Genomic DNA, 16,795 nt, shown 5'->3' with positions numbered 1-16,795 from the left:
GAGTGAGTGCTGTGTGTGAGAAAGTGAGTGGAAGCTGAAGCTGAAGCTGAAGCTGAATGACGATCTTATGCATTTAATTAAATATTGTAAATTCTCTGCAGAGCTATTCCGCCTAGAGGCTGTTCTTTCCGCTGTACACAGCCATTTATTTGCTGCTATTGTGGAGTACCTTCTGGCCTGCTTTGAGCTCCCTGCATGGGAAATGCATTCACGGAATGCTTTCCGCAGCACGAGAAGACAGAGAGAGAGAGAGAGAGAGAGAGAGAGAAGGAAACATTTTCCCAGCTTTGTTTCGAGGCGGCTGACCTGCGAGACTCCCAACTACGACTTGGTTCGGTGCATGGGAAAAGCGAATTGCAATTGCGAATGGCTCTGGCTCTGGCTCTGTCTCTGGCTCCGGCTCTGCTCCCACGCCATTTGCATATGTTTTATGATCTCCAGTTTTCATTATAGTACATCTTTTATAGTACGTAGAAGAGTGCGCAAAAAGAGCATTAAATATTCTAAGCCCTGGCCCAAAGGCCCGGCCCGGCCCGCTCTCCCACTCTCCAGAGACTCTCTCTTGAGGGGTGCGAATTCTTCACACGTTTAGCGTAAAAACAAACTTTATGGTGCAAACTTGGCGCCGTTTTTCCCATTTTTTAATGAAATTTTCTGCACCGCCCCGCCCCTGCCCGCACTTTGTATATTCTTATTCGTATTTCTCTTATACTTTTATGACTTTCATTAGAGGTTTTTATTTATATTTTGCCTAGTTTATGGTCCGCACGGGCTATTTAACTTTTAGATAGAAATAACTCGTATTTATATTCGTGCGACAACATATGGCTCAGAGCTCAGAGACACATGTTGTGCAGTGTACACTGTGCAGCGTGTGTGTTTATTTTTCATTGGGCCAATACCTCACAACGAATGGAGAGCAGTCGAAAAACTCTGTTCAATTGCCGCACAAAATGAATTAGTCTATAAATAATAGCAAGAGAAAACATCAGAGGCAGCAGCAGTGTTGTCCCCCCCTCCCGGATGTTGCATGTGCAACATTTACAGGATGCCAATGCAAAAAAAAAAGAAAACATTTCATGTATTTTTACTGTACAATTGCAAAAGGGGAAAAGAGGCATAGAGTCACAGTCCCAGTCCGAGTCCGAGTGTTATATCATTTTTCCCATTTTCCATACTGCTCTGGAACGCATTTTCATTTACAGCTTCAGCATTTCATTGCTGGTTCCGCCTCCTTTTTATACGAGATTATATGTCAGGCAGGGGCATGCGTATAATTGGACTTGAATAACAGGATGGATTGATACTCGATTTCTATTTTGTAACTGCATCTGTGTGCAACCCTATGTCATGGCATTGCAGGGGCAATAATCCATTTGAATTGAAACCCATTTTAGAAGTCAAAAGCACAACTGCAATGCCACTGCCACTGCCACTCCCATGTTGTGGGGGGCTTCATCTGTCTCTGCTCCTGGAGCCAAAAGTAATCGCACGGAGCGGCAAATTTGTATTTTATGATAACACAAACGGTGGCAGGCACATTAAAATACAATGCAGCATGCCACAGACACCACAGCGACACAGCGACACAGCGACAGGGGCACAAAGCATTCAAATGTGTGTGCCACAAACTGGGCTTGTCATTTGTAAAAGCCAAAATCGGGAGATGTCTCCACAACGCACAACGGTTGTGTGGCACGTGCCTCCAAGAGGATGAGTGGGTGGTACAGAGAGTACTATAATATAACCCACCCACACACACACATACAGACAGACACTCACTGCCATCAGACATCCCGTAAGTCCTATCCCTTAGACAGACTCGTGTGGCTTTTGGCTCGTTTTGGTCGCTTTTCTTTTCTCCCCACACATTTGCCGTATCTTGATTTGTGGCAATTGAATGTCATGTGCAACAGCAACACAAGCAACACAAGCAACACAAGCAACAACAACTGACAGCATAAACATTATCAGCAACACATGGAAGACCCACACAAACAGACACCATTAAACCCCCCACAACCCAACCCAACCCAACCCAAACCCAGCCCATTCCATGCCATTCTCTCTGTCACATTCTCATTCCCATTCCACAGTGAGACAGTGAGAGAGATTGTAGGATTCTCCCACGCTTTCTGCTTTATTGTATGTGTCGCGTTCTGCCATTGCGTGAGTGTCGCCTCGCATCGCTCTCGGTAAACAAATTTTCGATACGGTTTCGATTGTTCACGTCCTGCCACTGTGGTACGAAGGATTTCATGTATTGCACGGCATTGAATGGGTAGCAGGTGTCTTGAATTAGTCAATGTGTGTAGCAGCCACGCCCCATGCAACATTTAACATTCAACAGTCAATGCTGTTAATTTGTGTGGCTATAAATTGACTAATTTTGAGGCTCTTGAAAGAGCGTTGAAAAAGTACTACAAGTATCATCAGCATTATTCGGTTTCATCTATCATTATATTTAAATCCCTAGTTCTAAAGCCAAACGCAGTCACACACCCAATATTGATTTATATTCAACCCGAAACTCTCATCAAATCTGTGTGTGGTCTTGCATCACGCGGCGGCGGTGGGCAAATGCCAAAAGGCAAATCAATTATTGCGATAATTGAATTGTTGTCAAATGCTATTCCTGTTGTCCATTCCGGAGGCATTCCGCTTCGATTCGGCTTAGCCTGCTGCTGCTGCTGCTGCTGCTGCTGCTGCTGATGTTTTGTTGGCTTTGTGTTGCATTTGGCTGGACAAATCAGACAATGCTAATTAACGCCAAAAACAAAATTGTGCTGACAGTTGAAGTTGTACCATGAACAGATACTAGCAGTCGTAGTACTTGTACTATTTCTGTGCCACATTTGTTATGCAGCAGAGAGCACTACATATCCGTGTGTCGGTCCATTAGGAAGTCGCCAGTCTTGCACTCTAATCAAGTCAGTTGTCATTTCCCGGGCAGAGGCTGTCTAGCAATAATACGACTCTACTCGGTACCACTCACAGTCTCTGTGTCTCCTGTCTCCTGCTGCCACTCTAGCAATTGAATATGCAAATTGGTAGCAGCTCCTACTACTCCTCCTGCTCCTCCTTCTACCATCCGCTTCCAATCAGCACACACACAACCATCGCCCATCAAGCATCACCCATCGAGTGGGTGTTTGCCTGCCTCCGCCATTTGCGACCACAGAGGCAGAAAAATTCATTAAATTGTTATAAATAGTGTACTTGTTCTCTCCAGTTCTCTACTCTACACCACTCTACTCTCGTTTTTGTCAAGGACTTTTCCATGTGTGGGTTTGGCTTTGTTAGCATTTCCCTGTAGCACAGTTTTTGTTCTTTGATTAGCTGAAGAGGTGGACAAAAGGGGGACACAATTAAGTATACATTGTGCCCTAGACTAGCGTCTGAGTACTTCTTTTTTGGGCAGTAGATGGCTTATAAACGACATGCCAAAGTTCTTGGAATGCCCTGTGATATTTCATACATGAACAGAAATCAAAACAAATCAAAATATATCCATTTTATGGACATGTTGGCTCCTCAGGGCATAGACATGTACGTTTTTTGTATCTCTCTCTCTCTCTCTCGACACTGCATACAATTGTCATTTAGTTTGTACAATTTGACAGTTAACCATTAATTTAGACAGAACATGTCAAGGGGCAGCCACAAAAGTGCAAAAAGAGAGAGCTGGGAATTGTGTGTCGTGTCTCGGAAGCTGCAGAATATTTTTATCAGAATGCGTGTCAGGGCAGGGGTCAGATTAAATAGTTTGTTTTCCTTCTCCAAGCTTGCAAAGGAAAACTAACTCATTGTGATCCCTCTCCTGTAATGGCATTTTCCCGTGACTCTTGCACCTGTTCGTGATTCCTTTGGCTAAGAATTACACCTCCCACCCGTAAGTTATATGAGTGCATTTTTCAAGCAAAGTGAAGTGCAAATATTGGCTAATGTTCCGCTTTGAGGGAGGCAGCTGTGCATAATCCCACTCCTCCCCACCCGCTCTGCCCTTTGCCCTTTGCCCTTTGACATTGATTAAAGGCACTGCCGCTGAAGGTGTTTGCCAAGTTTAAAGTTGACATTTCCCGAGATTTGTTACCCAGTAGCGTAGATTAACAAAATGTACAAGAAAAGTGTGCAAGGAATTTCTTTTGCTTAGTTTCAGCTTTTTCCCGACTCGGATTGGGTTGCGGCTTAAGGCTTAACAGTGCAGCTTTTCATAAATCAGTTTCTGGTTGATCCTCACAGTACCCTGCCACATCTCCCACTCTGGTAACCCGATATCGAGCAGAGAGAAAATTCTACCTTAGCATGTCAAGGCTTCCAGAGGGTCTGGAAAGGTCTCTCTGGTCTAGCTGCATTGTGTTTACTCTTCTTGGGGATTTGCACAGTGACTGCTCCCAGTAGTAGACTCCCAGCCAGTCGCTTGCAACATGCCACAAAATCAATGAGCATAAAATATTTGCAAACAGCAACCGACTGGCGACTGGCGACTGGTGACTGGTGACTGTCGACAACCGACAACCGACTGGCGACCACTCAACCAACTGTCAGCACAAGTTGAACGAACAGTTGGCAAATTTTGAAAGTGAAACCCAATACCTAAGGGGACCTGCCAGCCACTGCCACTCGCACTTCTGCCTTCTGTTTGCTGCATGCAACATTGGACTTGGAGTTGGACAACTTCTGTACGAGAGAGAGAGCGCACTCGTATGGCTTCCTTCTGTTTCTGATTTTTTTCTCATTATTATTTTCAGTTTGAAGAGAGAATTGCTTCCTGACGATTTGCCCTTAAATTACTTCTAAATATATCCAATTTCCGGAAACATGCAGAGATAATTATTACTCCATTTTTTTCGGGTACTGGCAGCTGGCAGTTTATGAATCATTTAGCCATCATCCTTCCGGTTCCGCTGTAATTTCAACCTTGTGGGATTTCAACGGGTACTTTAAAGAGTCTCAAATCTGGCATTCAAACAAAACAACACGTTCCGGGAGAAGTCTCCCAGAACTTCCACTTGCCCTGCCAACTCCATGGTGTGTGTGTGCTTAAGAACTTAAAAACTCTTGAAACCCCTAACTTTGGTTTAGTTTTGTGTGGCACCCAGGCAGATCTTTGTTGGATGTTGACTTGCGGCTGCATTAAAGTTACTCCCAAGGTGTCGGGCAGCAGCCATTGGGGGGCAAGAGGCTGTCGCTGGCCAAGGGATAATTCTGACAAATCGGACAAGCTGGAAGCGAGGACAAAGATTGAGAAGCTTTCATTTTGTAATTTGTCGCATGTCAACACACACACACACACACACACACAGGAGGTGGATGGATGGGGTCGCGGCATATTATATTTGCATTAATGCGACACACTCGGAAAGGCAAAAAGGGAAAAAGGAAATGAATGACAGGCCAGGGCCAGGGCCAGGACAAGGACAGTGCTTTCCCTTCTTAGCAAACAAAAAACTTTTGTTCGTTGTGTCAAACTTAAAGCTGTTCAAGCATTTGGAAAGAGAGCCAAATATCCCAGAACTTTCCTTCTCTCTCTCTCTCTCTCTCTCTCTCTGTGTGTCGTATGTAAATAATAGGAAACGAGGCGGCAAAATAAAAACAGCAAAAAGTTCAAACATATTTAAATTAGGCCTGAGCGCATTTTGATGATGATGGAAAGTTTTCCTCTCGCTCTGCTCTCAGCTCTGGCAAAAGTTTTTGCTGACAGCAATTTTGTTTTACTTTTTTGTTGCTTGTTAGTTGTTGTTGGACATAACATGGTCGCATCATTAAAACGTGAACTGCTTTATTATTAGAACTTTTTCTTGTACCTTTAGTAACATTTTGCTACACAAAAGAAACATACAGCAGGGTGTCCAGGATATTTTCTTTCAGGTGTAAGTGCGTAAGGGTTTATTGCTGTCTCTCTCTCTCTCTCTCTCTCTGTTTGGAGTTTTCTCTTGAACTTCGCTTTAATTTGGATTTTGCAAAATATTAAATCTTGTCCTCACAATCGGTTACAGAGCAGAGCTGCAATCCGCTTTTTGTTTTTTCCCCTGAGTTCCTAAAGTTTCGTTCCCCTGAGCACAGAGAGCACATCCTCCAGCTCCTGCTCCTGCATTTGCTCAAAAAGAATTGTTGTTCCCTCTGAGTATTGTATAAGCGGCTTTTGGTTATCGGCAACTGACAACCAAGCATTGTACCTGCACACCCCACGTCGTTGTCCTTTCAACAACAATTTGACGTGCGACAGTTGATGGTTGCAGAAACCACAGAAACATATCCGCAAAATGTAATCAAGGTGGACGTGTGGACCCTCCTTCAACGATATCAGTTTAGGGATTTTTATTTGACGTAATACATTTTTTGGCAGTTCGGGGCAGAGAAGTTTCCTATGAGTATTCATAGATCGAGGAGACATCGAAGCTGCCTGCTGCCTGCTGCCTGCTGCCTGCTCAAATATGCATGTACTTTCCTCTGCATAATATTCTCTCTACCAAGAGCTAAAAAAGTACACACTCTTTCGCTCCCTCTCTCTCACATACGAAAGGCGATATCCTTTCTCTGCCAATGTGCTGAATAAAAAAACTTTTGTTGAATGTGAAATGCCAAAGGGGTTTGTGGGGGTGGTAGCGTGGCAGCAGCGGCTTTTAAAAACACCAAAGCACCGCAGCACTTAATTCGCTTCCTTATCAAAACAGAGACAGAGACAGAGACAGAGCAGCCCCAGCACCAGACCCCCTCCTGCTCTGCCTCTCTCCCTCTTCTCGTGTGTGTGTGTGTGTGTGTCTAAAGAATGCTCCTTACATCTCCATCGCTGCTCGTTGTTCTCTGTATTGTGGTTCTCCCTGTACTTGTGCACAATACCTCTTCCTTTGTGCGGTCCACAACAAAAAAGTTTTTTAATAAAAATATTAAATTTGCATATGTTGCTCTCGCAGTCAAAACAAGAGCCCCTCCAACCCCCGTTCGCCAAACCAAACCACGAGCAAGTCGAAGGAGAGTACGAGTAAAACCGGATCGGGGCAGTCTGTGTCCATGGACCAGAGCATACCTCTTGGGGTCTACCTTTTGGCTGCTCCTGTGCCTCATCTGCCTCTGCTTCCTGCTCTGCCTGTGGCGGTGGTGGGATTGCTTGTATGAAGTTCGCGTCGGAAGTGGTAACCAGTCAATAGGATGAGCAGTGCAGTGCGCTTTTATCGTTGTGTTTTCATTTACCCTGCCACCACTTTAATATGGTTTCGTTCCCCTGTGTGTGTGTGTGTGTGTGTGTGTTTCAAGAGCCTTAAGCTCCATTCAAAAGATAAAAATTAATCTGTAGACAGACACATACAGGCCTGGCCTGGCCTTCTGCCTGGAAAATTCAGTTCAAGTGAGCAAAAGTCGAGATAGATTTTTTGATTGCAAATCTGTTTTGCGGGCAGACCGAACTCTCTCTCTCTCTCTCTCGCTCTGTATACATTTTATTTATGCCCAATTAACATTTCATGTATGGTACATGAAAAATGTTAAACTCTTTCCCCAGAGGACACTGCTGCCCCTTTGTTTTCGTTCAAAACGTTGACAAGATACGAGCACTCCCACTCGCATGTTTATTGTTCCTTCAGTTGATTTCCAACCAAACTCTTTCAACTTTTTCGCCACTAACTAGGAAAACCTTTCACTCGTTAGCCCCTTATTGCAGTTTTCGCTTTTCCTTTGCTACATTTTCCCCTGCTTTCATTGTTGCTTTCGTTTTATTTTTCATGTCAATGTTTTTCGGACGTAATTACACCTTTGACTTTGAGCATTTTCGTACTTTAGAGTGTCGTTACATAATGGTTTTTTTGTGTGTTGAAGGCGTGCCTGAAGCTGCTTTTCGACGTCCATTTGATTGATTAAGTTTTAAGCTGCTTTTGTTATTAATTACTGAGCAGTCTTTAAGGTTTAAATTTCGATTTTAATTGTTGAAATTTCATGGATTTGAAGTATTTAAATAAGGAATTCCTAGCCACCAAACGTGGCAGTGTTTTTATGTATGTTCCAGCAACATCAACGCGTAGCACCCACCCCTTTGAAGAACCTTTTACTTGGTTCACTCAAGCGGCACCAACACAAAGTGGAAGACTGCCCCCGATAACAGGGGTCAAGACTTCAGGGTAATGCAACAAATGTCGTTCATTTTTTTGTCAGCGTTACGCTCCAAGGCACCCAGTGGCAGCCCAGAACTGACACAACAACTGGCAGATAGCAGGCCCTATTCCCCTGCAGTTTGCAACGCAGAATTTAAATAAAAAATATAAACAACAAAAAAAGTACAGTCTGTGGCAGTTGGGCGCTAAAGAATGCATACGAAAATATAATCATCAGAGGTTGGGTGAAGCCTTCGTATAAAATAACAGACTTATAGATGACAAAGGGAGAGACAAATTGAAGCATCCCAGATCGAAGCTGTGATCAATGGAGAATATATTGTTTAAGTATTTCTTTGATAAAACTATTCAAAATGCTTTGTTTCCATTGCTCCTTGGTGGCTAACTCTTCCCTTCTTCCCTATCCCCAGTCATTTTACAACAAATTAATAACTCTTTTAAGTCAAGCGACGTTTCCCTGTCGATTAATTATGCGCCGAGGAAGAGAGCAATTAAAAAGCATTTGCGAATGAAAAATGAAACGACTTGGCATGCAAATTAATCAAAAAATAGTTTCACTACGGAACTTTAGGCATTCTGCCCCCAGTCTTAAAGCAAAGATTACACTCCCATTCTGCACTCCTCCACTTTAATCTCTGCCACTCTTAGCAGCATTCTAGTCTTAATCCTTAATATATTGTCGCTTTCTGGTACTTTTAAATTATGCAAAGGCAACGCCACATGCACACTAGCATTAGTAGGGGATGCCAGCAGAGAAGGACTTGGGGAGAGAGACGAACACATGGCACTGGCACCGCCACTGGCACTTGGCTCACTTCACTCTCTGAGTCTGGGGCTGGGGCTGGGGCTGGGGCTTGGGGCTGGCTGTCTGCCTAACGCCAACCGCCTAAAAGCATACAAATATCTTATTACCGGCACTTAAAAGAAGCACTAAATTTTAATGTGACAAACCCCGGAAAATATGAGAAAATCTTTTCCGTTACCCAGACACACAGGCAGCTCCAGCAGTCCGTCCGCCAGTGTGTGTGTGCCTTTAGAGAAACCATAATTTAATTTCATTACGGGGCAGCTGTTGCTAAGCATGGGTTCAATAAAGAAGCGGGGGAGCAATTCCACTCGAGACATAGTAAATAGCAAAAAAGGGGAAAACCCACACAATTAGGGGTCAGCAGAGCGACAGTGGGTACTCGAGTGAGTGGCAGGTGGAAGTGGGGGGGGGGGAAGGGAAAGTGGCAAGTTTATTACAAACAAAGGAGGCGCTGAATCACAGACTTGAATTATGAAAATGTCATTTTAAATCTGGATAAACTCAACGAGAGAGCGCGGGAGAACATGACCCTCAAATGTCCTTAAGCTGTCAGAAATGAGTGTCAAACGGAAGAGGGCGTGGGACCAGCGGAAAATAAAAACAACTGAAACATAAACGCAAATTTTTATTTTGTTATTTTCTCATCTCCCCATACAATCCAATCCCATCACGTCCTGTCGCGTCTCGTCGCGTCTCGTGGCGCGTCCCTTCGGATTCCCCTCCCTCCGGTTAGCGTTGAGGTGTACGCGTAGGCAGTACCGGAAGGAGACCTGATGGCCGACTGCCTCTAAGTGGCAGTTTCGGCTGCTGGCCACGCGCTGTGGCAGTCGACGCCATATTGAAATTATGCCAAGGGTCCCCCAGTTCCCCCGCCCGACCACCATTTGTACTGTCGAAATGGCTTGCCACCTGCTGGGGGAAAGTGCTGCCCCACCACACGCCCCCCGATTGTGCGCTTCATTTAAATTGATTCTGTTTAAATAATTTTGTATGCGTTGACTTATTTGACGAAGTTTTCGAGGTTAATTTTTGGTTCAACTCCATTTGTTTCATAATTTGCGAGACAGCCGCCCCACAGTGACTGCATTAATTAGGATGTAAAGATGTAAATTAACGTAATTTATGTACATAAAATGTATTCCATTATGGGCACATATTCCGCCCCCTCTTTGCCATCCCTTTCTTATTTATTTTCTAATTATTTATACTCGCAACTCTGTGAGTTGTGTGCCTGGGACCAGGGAGAGAGTATTTTCTATATCGATTAATTGATTGATGAACATGTGCTATGAATAGCAGATAAGGGGGATGCTCAGGCAGAAATAACTGGCAGCCTACATGGGGATACATTTTCGCTTGGAGTGACACAAAACAAAGAAAGAAAATGTATTAAAGTCGGTGATAATTCCTTGAGTTAAGGGATTAAATCATGTTTTTTGGCCCAGGCCAAGCCACAATATCATCTCCTGGCACAAGGCAAAGGCAAAGCAGGGAAGGATGGACAAAACCACTAAGCGACACACAAAGTCAGTGAGTGTCAATGCTGCACAAAAGTGTAGCACGTACAGTACACTCCCATCACCATATATCCACCATGTCTGTGTGTGTGAGTTGGAGTCTACGGAGTACACGGAGTAAAGCAGTCTAGAGTTCCGGACAGAGTAGAGACGATAATAATCCCATACTGGCAAAAGCAGACAAAGAAAATGGAATACCCAAAACATGTGAAAAAGATGTGGAGCAATATATACAGACGTTGTACATAATAGATACATATGTATAGTTCGTAGCTGAGGGTTTTTCCTGCAAAAGTTTTTTGTACGGAAACGGAAATAGAATTATAAAAGCCAAGCTAAAGGCGTTTCCAGACTACAAAAAAAGTTATGACCATGTAACAAGTGGGGATGGACACATAAGACAAGCAGATAAGAAAACTGATTGCCAATGGCTTAAAGCGGGGAGGGGGAGCGAGTGTGCCACACAGCTCTGTGTGTGTGTGTGTGCAACTTTTGGCCAACTTTCTTCTGCCAAAAGGGTAGGGTAGAATTTATGAACAAGTCAGCCACAAATATGGTACTGCTGAGCAGGAAACTGTATAGACAGATGTTCAACGGGGTTGGAGGAGGACTGGGGCTGATTCAAAAATAAAGTGCGATTTATGGTCATACAAATCAAAGTTTGATGCTAGAGTTGATTGCTAACAACTTATTTTGTGGGTGTCGTGTGGCATTCAACCGATATGCAGACTCTGGGTGTGGTTTTTTGTAGGCTTTACCCTCTTCTGCGGTCTAGTTCGTGCTAACAACAAGTTGGTTGTGCGATTAGTAGTCCTTTGTATCTTGATAATTCGATTCACAAATAAAATATGCCACCCAAAAAGATTGTAAACATCCATCGCTATTAAATTTGTAAGAAATTGTTTGGCCAACAGAGCAAGCGGCTGGCCGCATAATATAATACATCAGAGTGCAATTTATCGAGTGGGGCAGCTCGAGGGATATAAAAATAGCAAGACAGACAGCCCAGGACCACCCCAGACCAGACGAGACGTTAAAGTGATTGTCGGTTATGGCTGATGGAACGTAAGTTTAGGAAATTCTTCGGACAGGATAGCCTTTTTGATTTTATGGCAGGAAGGATGGATGGAAAACGTGTGAAATAAATGATATTTTGTAATCAGAACACACACACGTACGTTCTACTACAGCATCCACACACGCACACCACACACGAGCAGCGACTTAAATGGAGCGTAAATTTCAAATTATGTTATAGGCTTTTAAGCTGATAAGAAAATTGTATTTTTATGCGTTTAGGGTCGAGCGAAAAAGCCCAAAAGAAAAAGAAGCAAAAGCCAGAATGGAGGTGGAGCTGCAGTGAGAAGAACTATTCAAATATTCTTGAAATTTAAGAGGGATTTATAGCAGTCTACTTAGTATGCAAGGAATTGCTTAGTGTTTGTGTGCCATTAAAAACAAAACCCAGGACTAGCTTTTATGTAACAGCTTTCCATATATGTATCTCTTGCAGATCGCACCATCAGTGAACAGGAGAGCAAGTCTGTGGTCCTACCCTGTCCCGTGAATGAGGAGAAGTGCGGCAAGTTGCATTCATTGAATTGGTTCAAAGGCGACGATCGCATTGCTGCCATGCTGCTCGGCGATAGCAATGTGACGAGTGTGAATAAAGAATTTGAGGACAGGTAAGTGCATAATTTGTTCAAACATAAATAAACAGTACTTAACATTTCCTTTGCAGAGTGACTGTTGAACAAAATCCATACAGACTAGTTATTAAGGACTTGAAAATAGGTGATGAGGATATTTATCTATGTGATACAACATTTTTTATACCAGAAGAAACGTGTGATAACTTCAATGGCTATCGAGTGGAATTGAGAGTCTTAGGTAAGTCACCCAATTCAATCAGTCAATCAAGTGATCTCCACGGATCATTCATTCATTCCTTTTGCTGCTTTGCATGTAACCAAACGCCTTGTAATATTTGTTGTTCTTTTATAACGAATTTCTATTGCTTAATTTTAATTTATTGTAAGTGTTTGTGGCTTTCGTTTTAATCTTAAAACCAGTACAAATGCATGGGATATCGAACTGAAATCCAAGCAAAAGAAAAGCGAAAGAAATGTTTGTACAGAGAGTTGCATGTGTGCTTCGATATTGGAATTGTTTTGTTACTGGGCTTACTGTGCTTGTCCCCCCTCATGGCGTGTTTGTGCCTGATTGAACACGCATTTTTCTTCCTGTTAATACAACCCATAGACTTGTGTGTGTTTTGTATTGTTCCGTCGTGCGAAATTGATGATTGATCATTTCGAATTGCAACCCCCAATCGACTTTACCCTTAACCGCTCTCTTCTCTCTCCACTTTCCTCTCTCTTTCTTTACTTTTTTCCACCTGAAACATTTGAACGTGTCAAAACTCATGAAAATATTTTCTCTTAACTGATTGTTCTCTTCGCAAAAAAAAAAATGTCCCACAAAATAAATGAAAATGAAAAACGCTCGTCAACATCGACATGGAAATTCCCCCTATAATACATACCTACTCACACATACATACATATATATCTACATACATAAACGTGCATCTTTATCTAATACTCAACCTAACAAATAAAACCTCGCAAAAATTCCATGACTATAAAAAAAAAATTGAAATTCGACCCAAAAAACCATGACATGCCTTCTGCTTCACATCACGCCCCAATCGGCACCGAAACCGACACACAAAAAATGCAACCACCGTGTACTCCTCTCACCCAACAAACACTCGAAAAAAAAACAAACAAATTTGTTTTTTCCTCTTCAATATTGTGTGCAATGTTTACCTGCAAAAACTGAAAACCGAAAACCGAACAACTAAAACCCAATATGGGGAACTCAACTTAAAAACAATTTAAATTTAAACTTCATTCGAAATATGTTTGCAAAACTAAACTCGATATTTAATAAAAACATCCAACGCATTGCTATTAAATCATTTTGAAAAAAAAAACAAATCAAACAAAATACAAAATACAAACCAAAATAAAACAAAACAAAAACCAACCTACAAAACGTTTGGCTATGATATCTACGTGCTAACCAACGTAGAAAACATTGGTAAATTAAACTCATAAATTATCATTAATACCTTTATCGATGGTTTCTCTTTAGTTATAACCTTAAGCAAGAACAAGAATCTCAATGAGCATATTGAAGAGAAAATAACTTAGTTTTATTCGCTTGAGAATTATTTTTATCGTTTTTCTTTTAAATATATGCTCTGGAATTTTATGGATTATTATTTGTGGGCCCTAGGTCTGTCTTTTTTGTTTCATTAAATTACTTTTTCTAGAGTCTTGTTCTAGGCTTTTACTTGGTTTTATTTGATTCCTTGGTATTTCATTTAATTAATTTGGAGCATTTATTCAGTTTGAACATTTAATTCATTTTCATTTAATTTTAATTACGAAAACTTCTTCAGTTTTTTCGGGGATATTGTTATAATTTTTGGATGCAAAACCAAAGACCAAAGTAATATGATTTATTAAAACACGAATTCAACAATTTTTACCTTTCAAATAATTGAACAACAACACAACTCACACACCCAAAACCGAAACACCTACGCACAAAAACCACACCGAAACACAACACAACCGAATACCAACCGAAAAACACACAACTCAACACGTACATGTCGGATATTTCGAACACTGACCGGATGTCGGAACTGCAGTGCCACCCACTGAGGTTGTGATTTTGGATGCAAAGGGCGATCGCATCGAAAACGGCAGTGTGGTGGGTCCCATGCAGGAGCGCCAGGCCCTGAAGGCCACATGTACCGTGAAGAATACCCGACCACAGCCTGATGTCGGCTGGTTTCGTGGCACGAAGCGACTGGCAACATGTGAGTACAACAGAAATTCCCATTCCCCAAGGGGGGTGGAGCAAGACAACTCCTTGAAAAAAGGTAGCGGCTAAGGCGGGGAGAGAACAGTTTTAGGCTCCCCAGATCATAGTCGTAAAAGCAACCGAAGCGCGTTTATTGATTTCCAGGACTGTCGGTAGGGGGAACAGGGCTAAGTAGCCAATTTGATGCATAAGCCTTCGAACCAACTAAAGTCTCTGTGGGTCCGTGAGTCCATGGATCCGTGGGTGGATTTACGATGCGCCACAAAGTTTATGCAGTGACTGACATCAACGACGACGACTGACGAGTGGCCATAAAGAGCTGCCCTGGCTGGGATTTGAGTGCTGCTGCTCCTCTTCCACCGCCCTGATTCGTATCAGTTTGCATATAGGAATAGGAATAGCTATAGCCAACCGCGCTCAGCTCATAAAAATGCTACGTCCTTTTATTGTCAAGCATAAACGTAAAGTTAGAGGCACTTTTGTTAAATTTTTAAGTACACGGCAGTCGAACGAGAAGGAGAGGTTTAAATAAATCTACCACCGGACCCAGAGCCCCACAAAATTAAACCAGTTTCAAGTAGGGGTTATTTATATATGTAGGTAAATATTAAAAGCCCAAGACTAAGCTTGCCCAAATACTAAACCTCTCCCCCAAAGACCTAAACGGAAATCCCCGTGAAATTCGTTATATTTATCATTATTATCCCAAAACGGACATTGAATGTCATAACAACCTTTAGGCAAATGCTCTAAAGACATATTGGGATTTCCATTATGATTGTTTTTAATGCTCCTCTTTGCCCATCCATAGACTCTCCCACTCATGATTTGAACGATGGCCTCTTCACTTCGACACTGGAGCTGGATTGGCAATTATCCCGTGAGGATCTGGCTCAGGACATTGAATGCCGCGTGGAGTCCGCAGCGATAAAGTCGCCGATTGTTACCAAATTTAGCGTGGACTTGCAAGGTAATTTTAAATCAAAAATTCTACAGAGTTGAAGTGGCCAAAAACTGAAGCTTGAGTGAGTCAACGAGCCATGGAATTGCATTTAAAAGTAGTCCACTTTGTTTATAAACTATACCTAAATGCAAATTGCCATTATTATCGTTTCGTTTACGTTTTTGTATCTATAAAAAAACCAATCCCAGCCGGAAAATGTAGAATTCCTTGCACCGGAAGTACATACCGACAAAAGCCAATTACAATGGCAGACATTTGAAGCAATTTTGAAGCTAAAGTAACTTTGAATTTTACTCTCTCTTACTCCAACAGTGCCGCCAAAGAGCATACTCATCAAGGGAGTGGAACACCATACGGTTCAGGGCAGCAAAGTGGTGCTACAATGTGACGTGAGTATTGGGAAATACATGAGGGATTAAAAAGGGACTCTTATTATAAAGAAAACCGCAGGGAAAAGAGAATTTCCACACTCTAATTTCTAAATAGGATTTTTTTGGCAATGTCGAGTGCCAGCTGTCTTTGTGTAAAGCTGCCCCGCTCTTTGTTCAGCGTGTTGGCATTGCTTGTGCATGCACGTAATTGATAACAATTAGCTGCCAATTATTCTACGATTTTTCATATGGCAGCCATGTCTACTGGGGCCTGTTCACTGGCCTTAACTGGAGCAGAACACCCACCCACACCCGGCAGCTACCATTCTGGCATTCTAGTGTCCTGGTGTCCTGGTGTCCTGGCATGTGTGCCTTTTACCTTCGACAAGGCATTGTCACAGGCCTCGTAAGGACTTCCGCGATTTAACATGATTTCGTTGTACTCCTCCTGCTGCTACTCCACCTTCGTTCAAGTGTAAGCATTTTTCGTTGCATTTCATCGAAGGAGTCGAGCAATTTTGTAGGAAATAGTGAACCCAGAGAGTGCAGCGGCTTGTTGTCGCTGCAAAATTATACAAAATTGTTTATTGATTGCGTATTATGTTTTAATGGAATTTTATGCAATCGCTTTTTGCCTGCTCCTTGGCATAGCCAATCCCAGCAGGGGTTGAGCGATTACATGCACTTCTTGTTTAATGGAAATATAATGACATACATGGTACATCGAGGGGCGGTCTAAATGGGCAGATGTCGACAAGTTGTGAATTGTTTTTGCAAATTCCTTTCATAGATTTACGGTGCACGGCCGGCTGTTAACCTCACCTGGTACAATGCAACATCTACCATAAGTCCCGAGGAGAATGATTTAACGGAGATACGCACCAAAGCGGTAAGTGAATATCTTTAGTCAGGCTCTGAGCAATCTTTGATCACAGTTTACAATTGCAGTTTGAGAAGGAGGATGGCACCTATCACACACAATCGGAGCTCGTCTTTAATGCCACTCGCTTTGAGAATGATCGCGTCTTCAAGTGCGAGGCTGAGAACATTGTGCTACAAATCAACAGGGAGAAACCAATATCATCGACCAAAACATTGGAAGTGTTGTGTAAGTGGCAGAAATATTA

The 16,795-nt window shown here is 42.5% G+C and overlaps 1 protein-coding gene across 17 annotated transcripts in view; it reads left to right on the top strand.

Moving 5' to 3' along the window:
* The window catches only part of LOC117588880 (hemicentin-2), an 83,590-nt gene that overhangs the window by 49,408 nt on the left and 17,387 nt on the right, over positions 1 to 16,795 (top strand). For 10 of the 17 annotated variants that reach the window (XM_034280399.1, XM_034280401.1, XM_034280400.1 and 7 more), the window contains exons 3-10: positions 11,947 to 12,118; positions 12,175 to 12,323; positions 13,530 to 13,538; positions 14,158 to 14,328; positions 15,145 to 15,303; positions 15,610 to 15,686; positions 16,459 to 16,557; positions 16,617 to 16,776. In XM_034280399.1, coding sequence (XP_034136290.1) covers positions 11,947 to 12,118; positions 12,175 to 12,323; positions 13,530 to 13,538; positions 14,158 to 14,328; positions 15,145 to 15,303; positions 15,610 to 15,686; positions 16,459 to 16,557; positions 16,617 to 16,776 — 996 coding nt within the window. The remainder of the gene's footprint in view (positions 1 to 11,946; positions 12,119 to 12,174; positions 12,324 to 13,529; positions 13,539 to 14,157; positions 14,329 to 15,144; positions 15,304 to 15,609; positions 15,687 to 16,458; positions 16,558 to 16,616; positions 16,777 to 16,795) is intronic. The other 7 variants (XM_034280405.1, XM_034280404.1, XM_034280406.1 and 4 more) reach the window with 1 other exon arrangement.

Source organism: Drosophila guanche, unplaced genomic scaffold, assembly GCF_900245975.1.
Source record: "Drosophila guanche unplaced genomic scaffold, DGUA_6, whole genome shotgun sequence".
NCBI lineage: Eukaryota > Metazoa > Arthropoda > Insecta > Diptera > Drosophilidae > Drosophila > Drosophila guanche.
The sequence above is the reverse complement of the archived record's forward strand: the minus strand, read 5'-3'. Positions and strand labels throughout refer to the sequence as shown.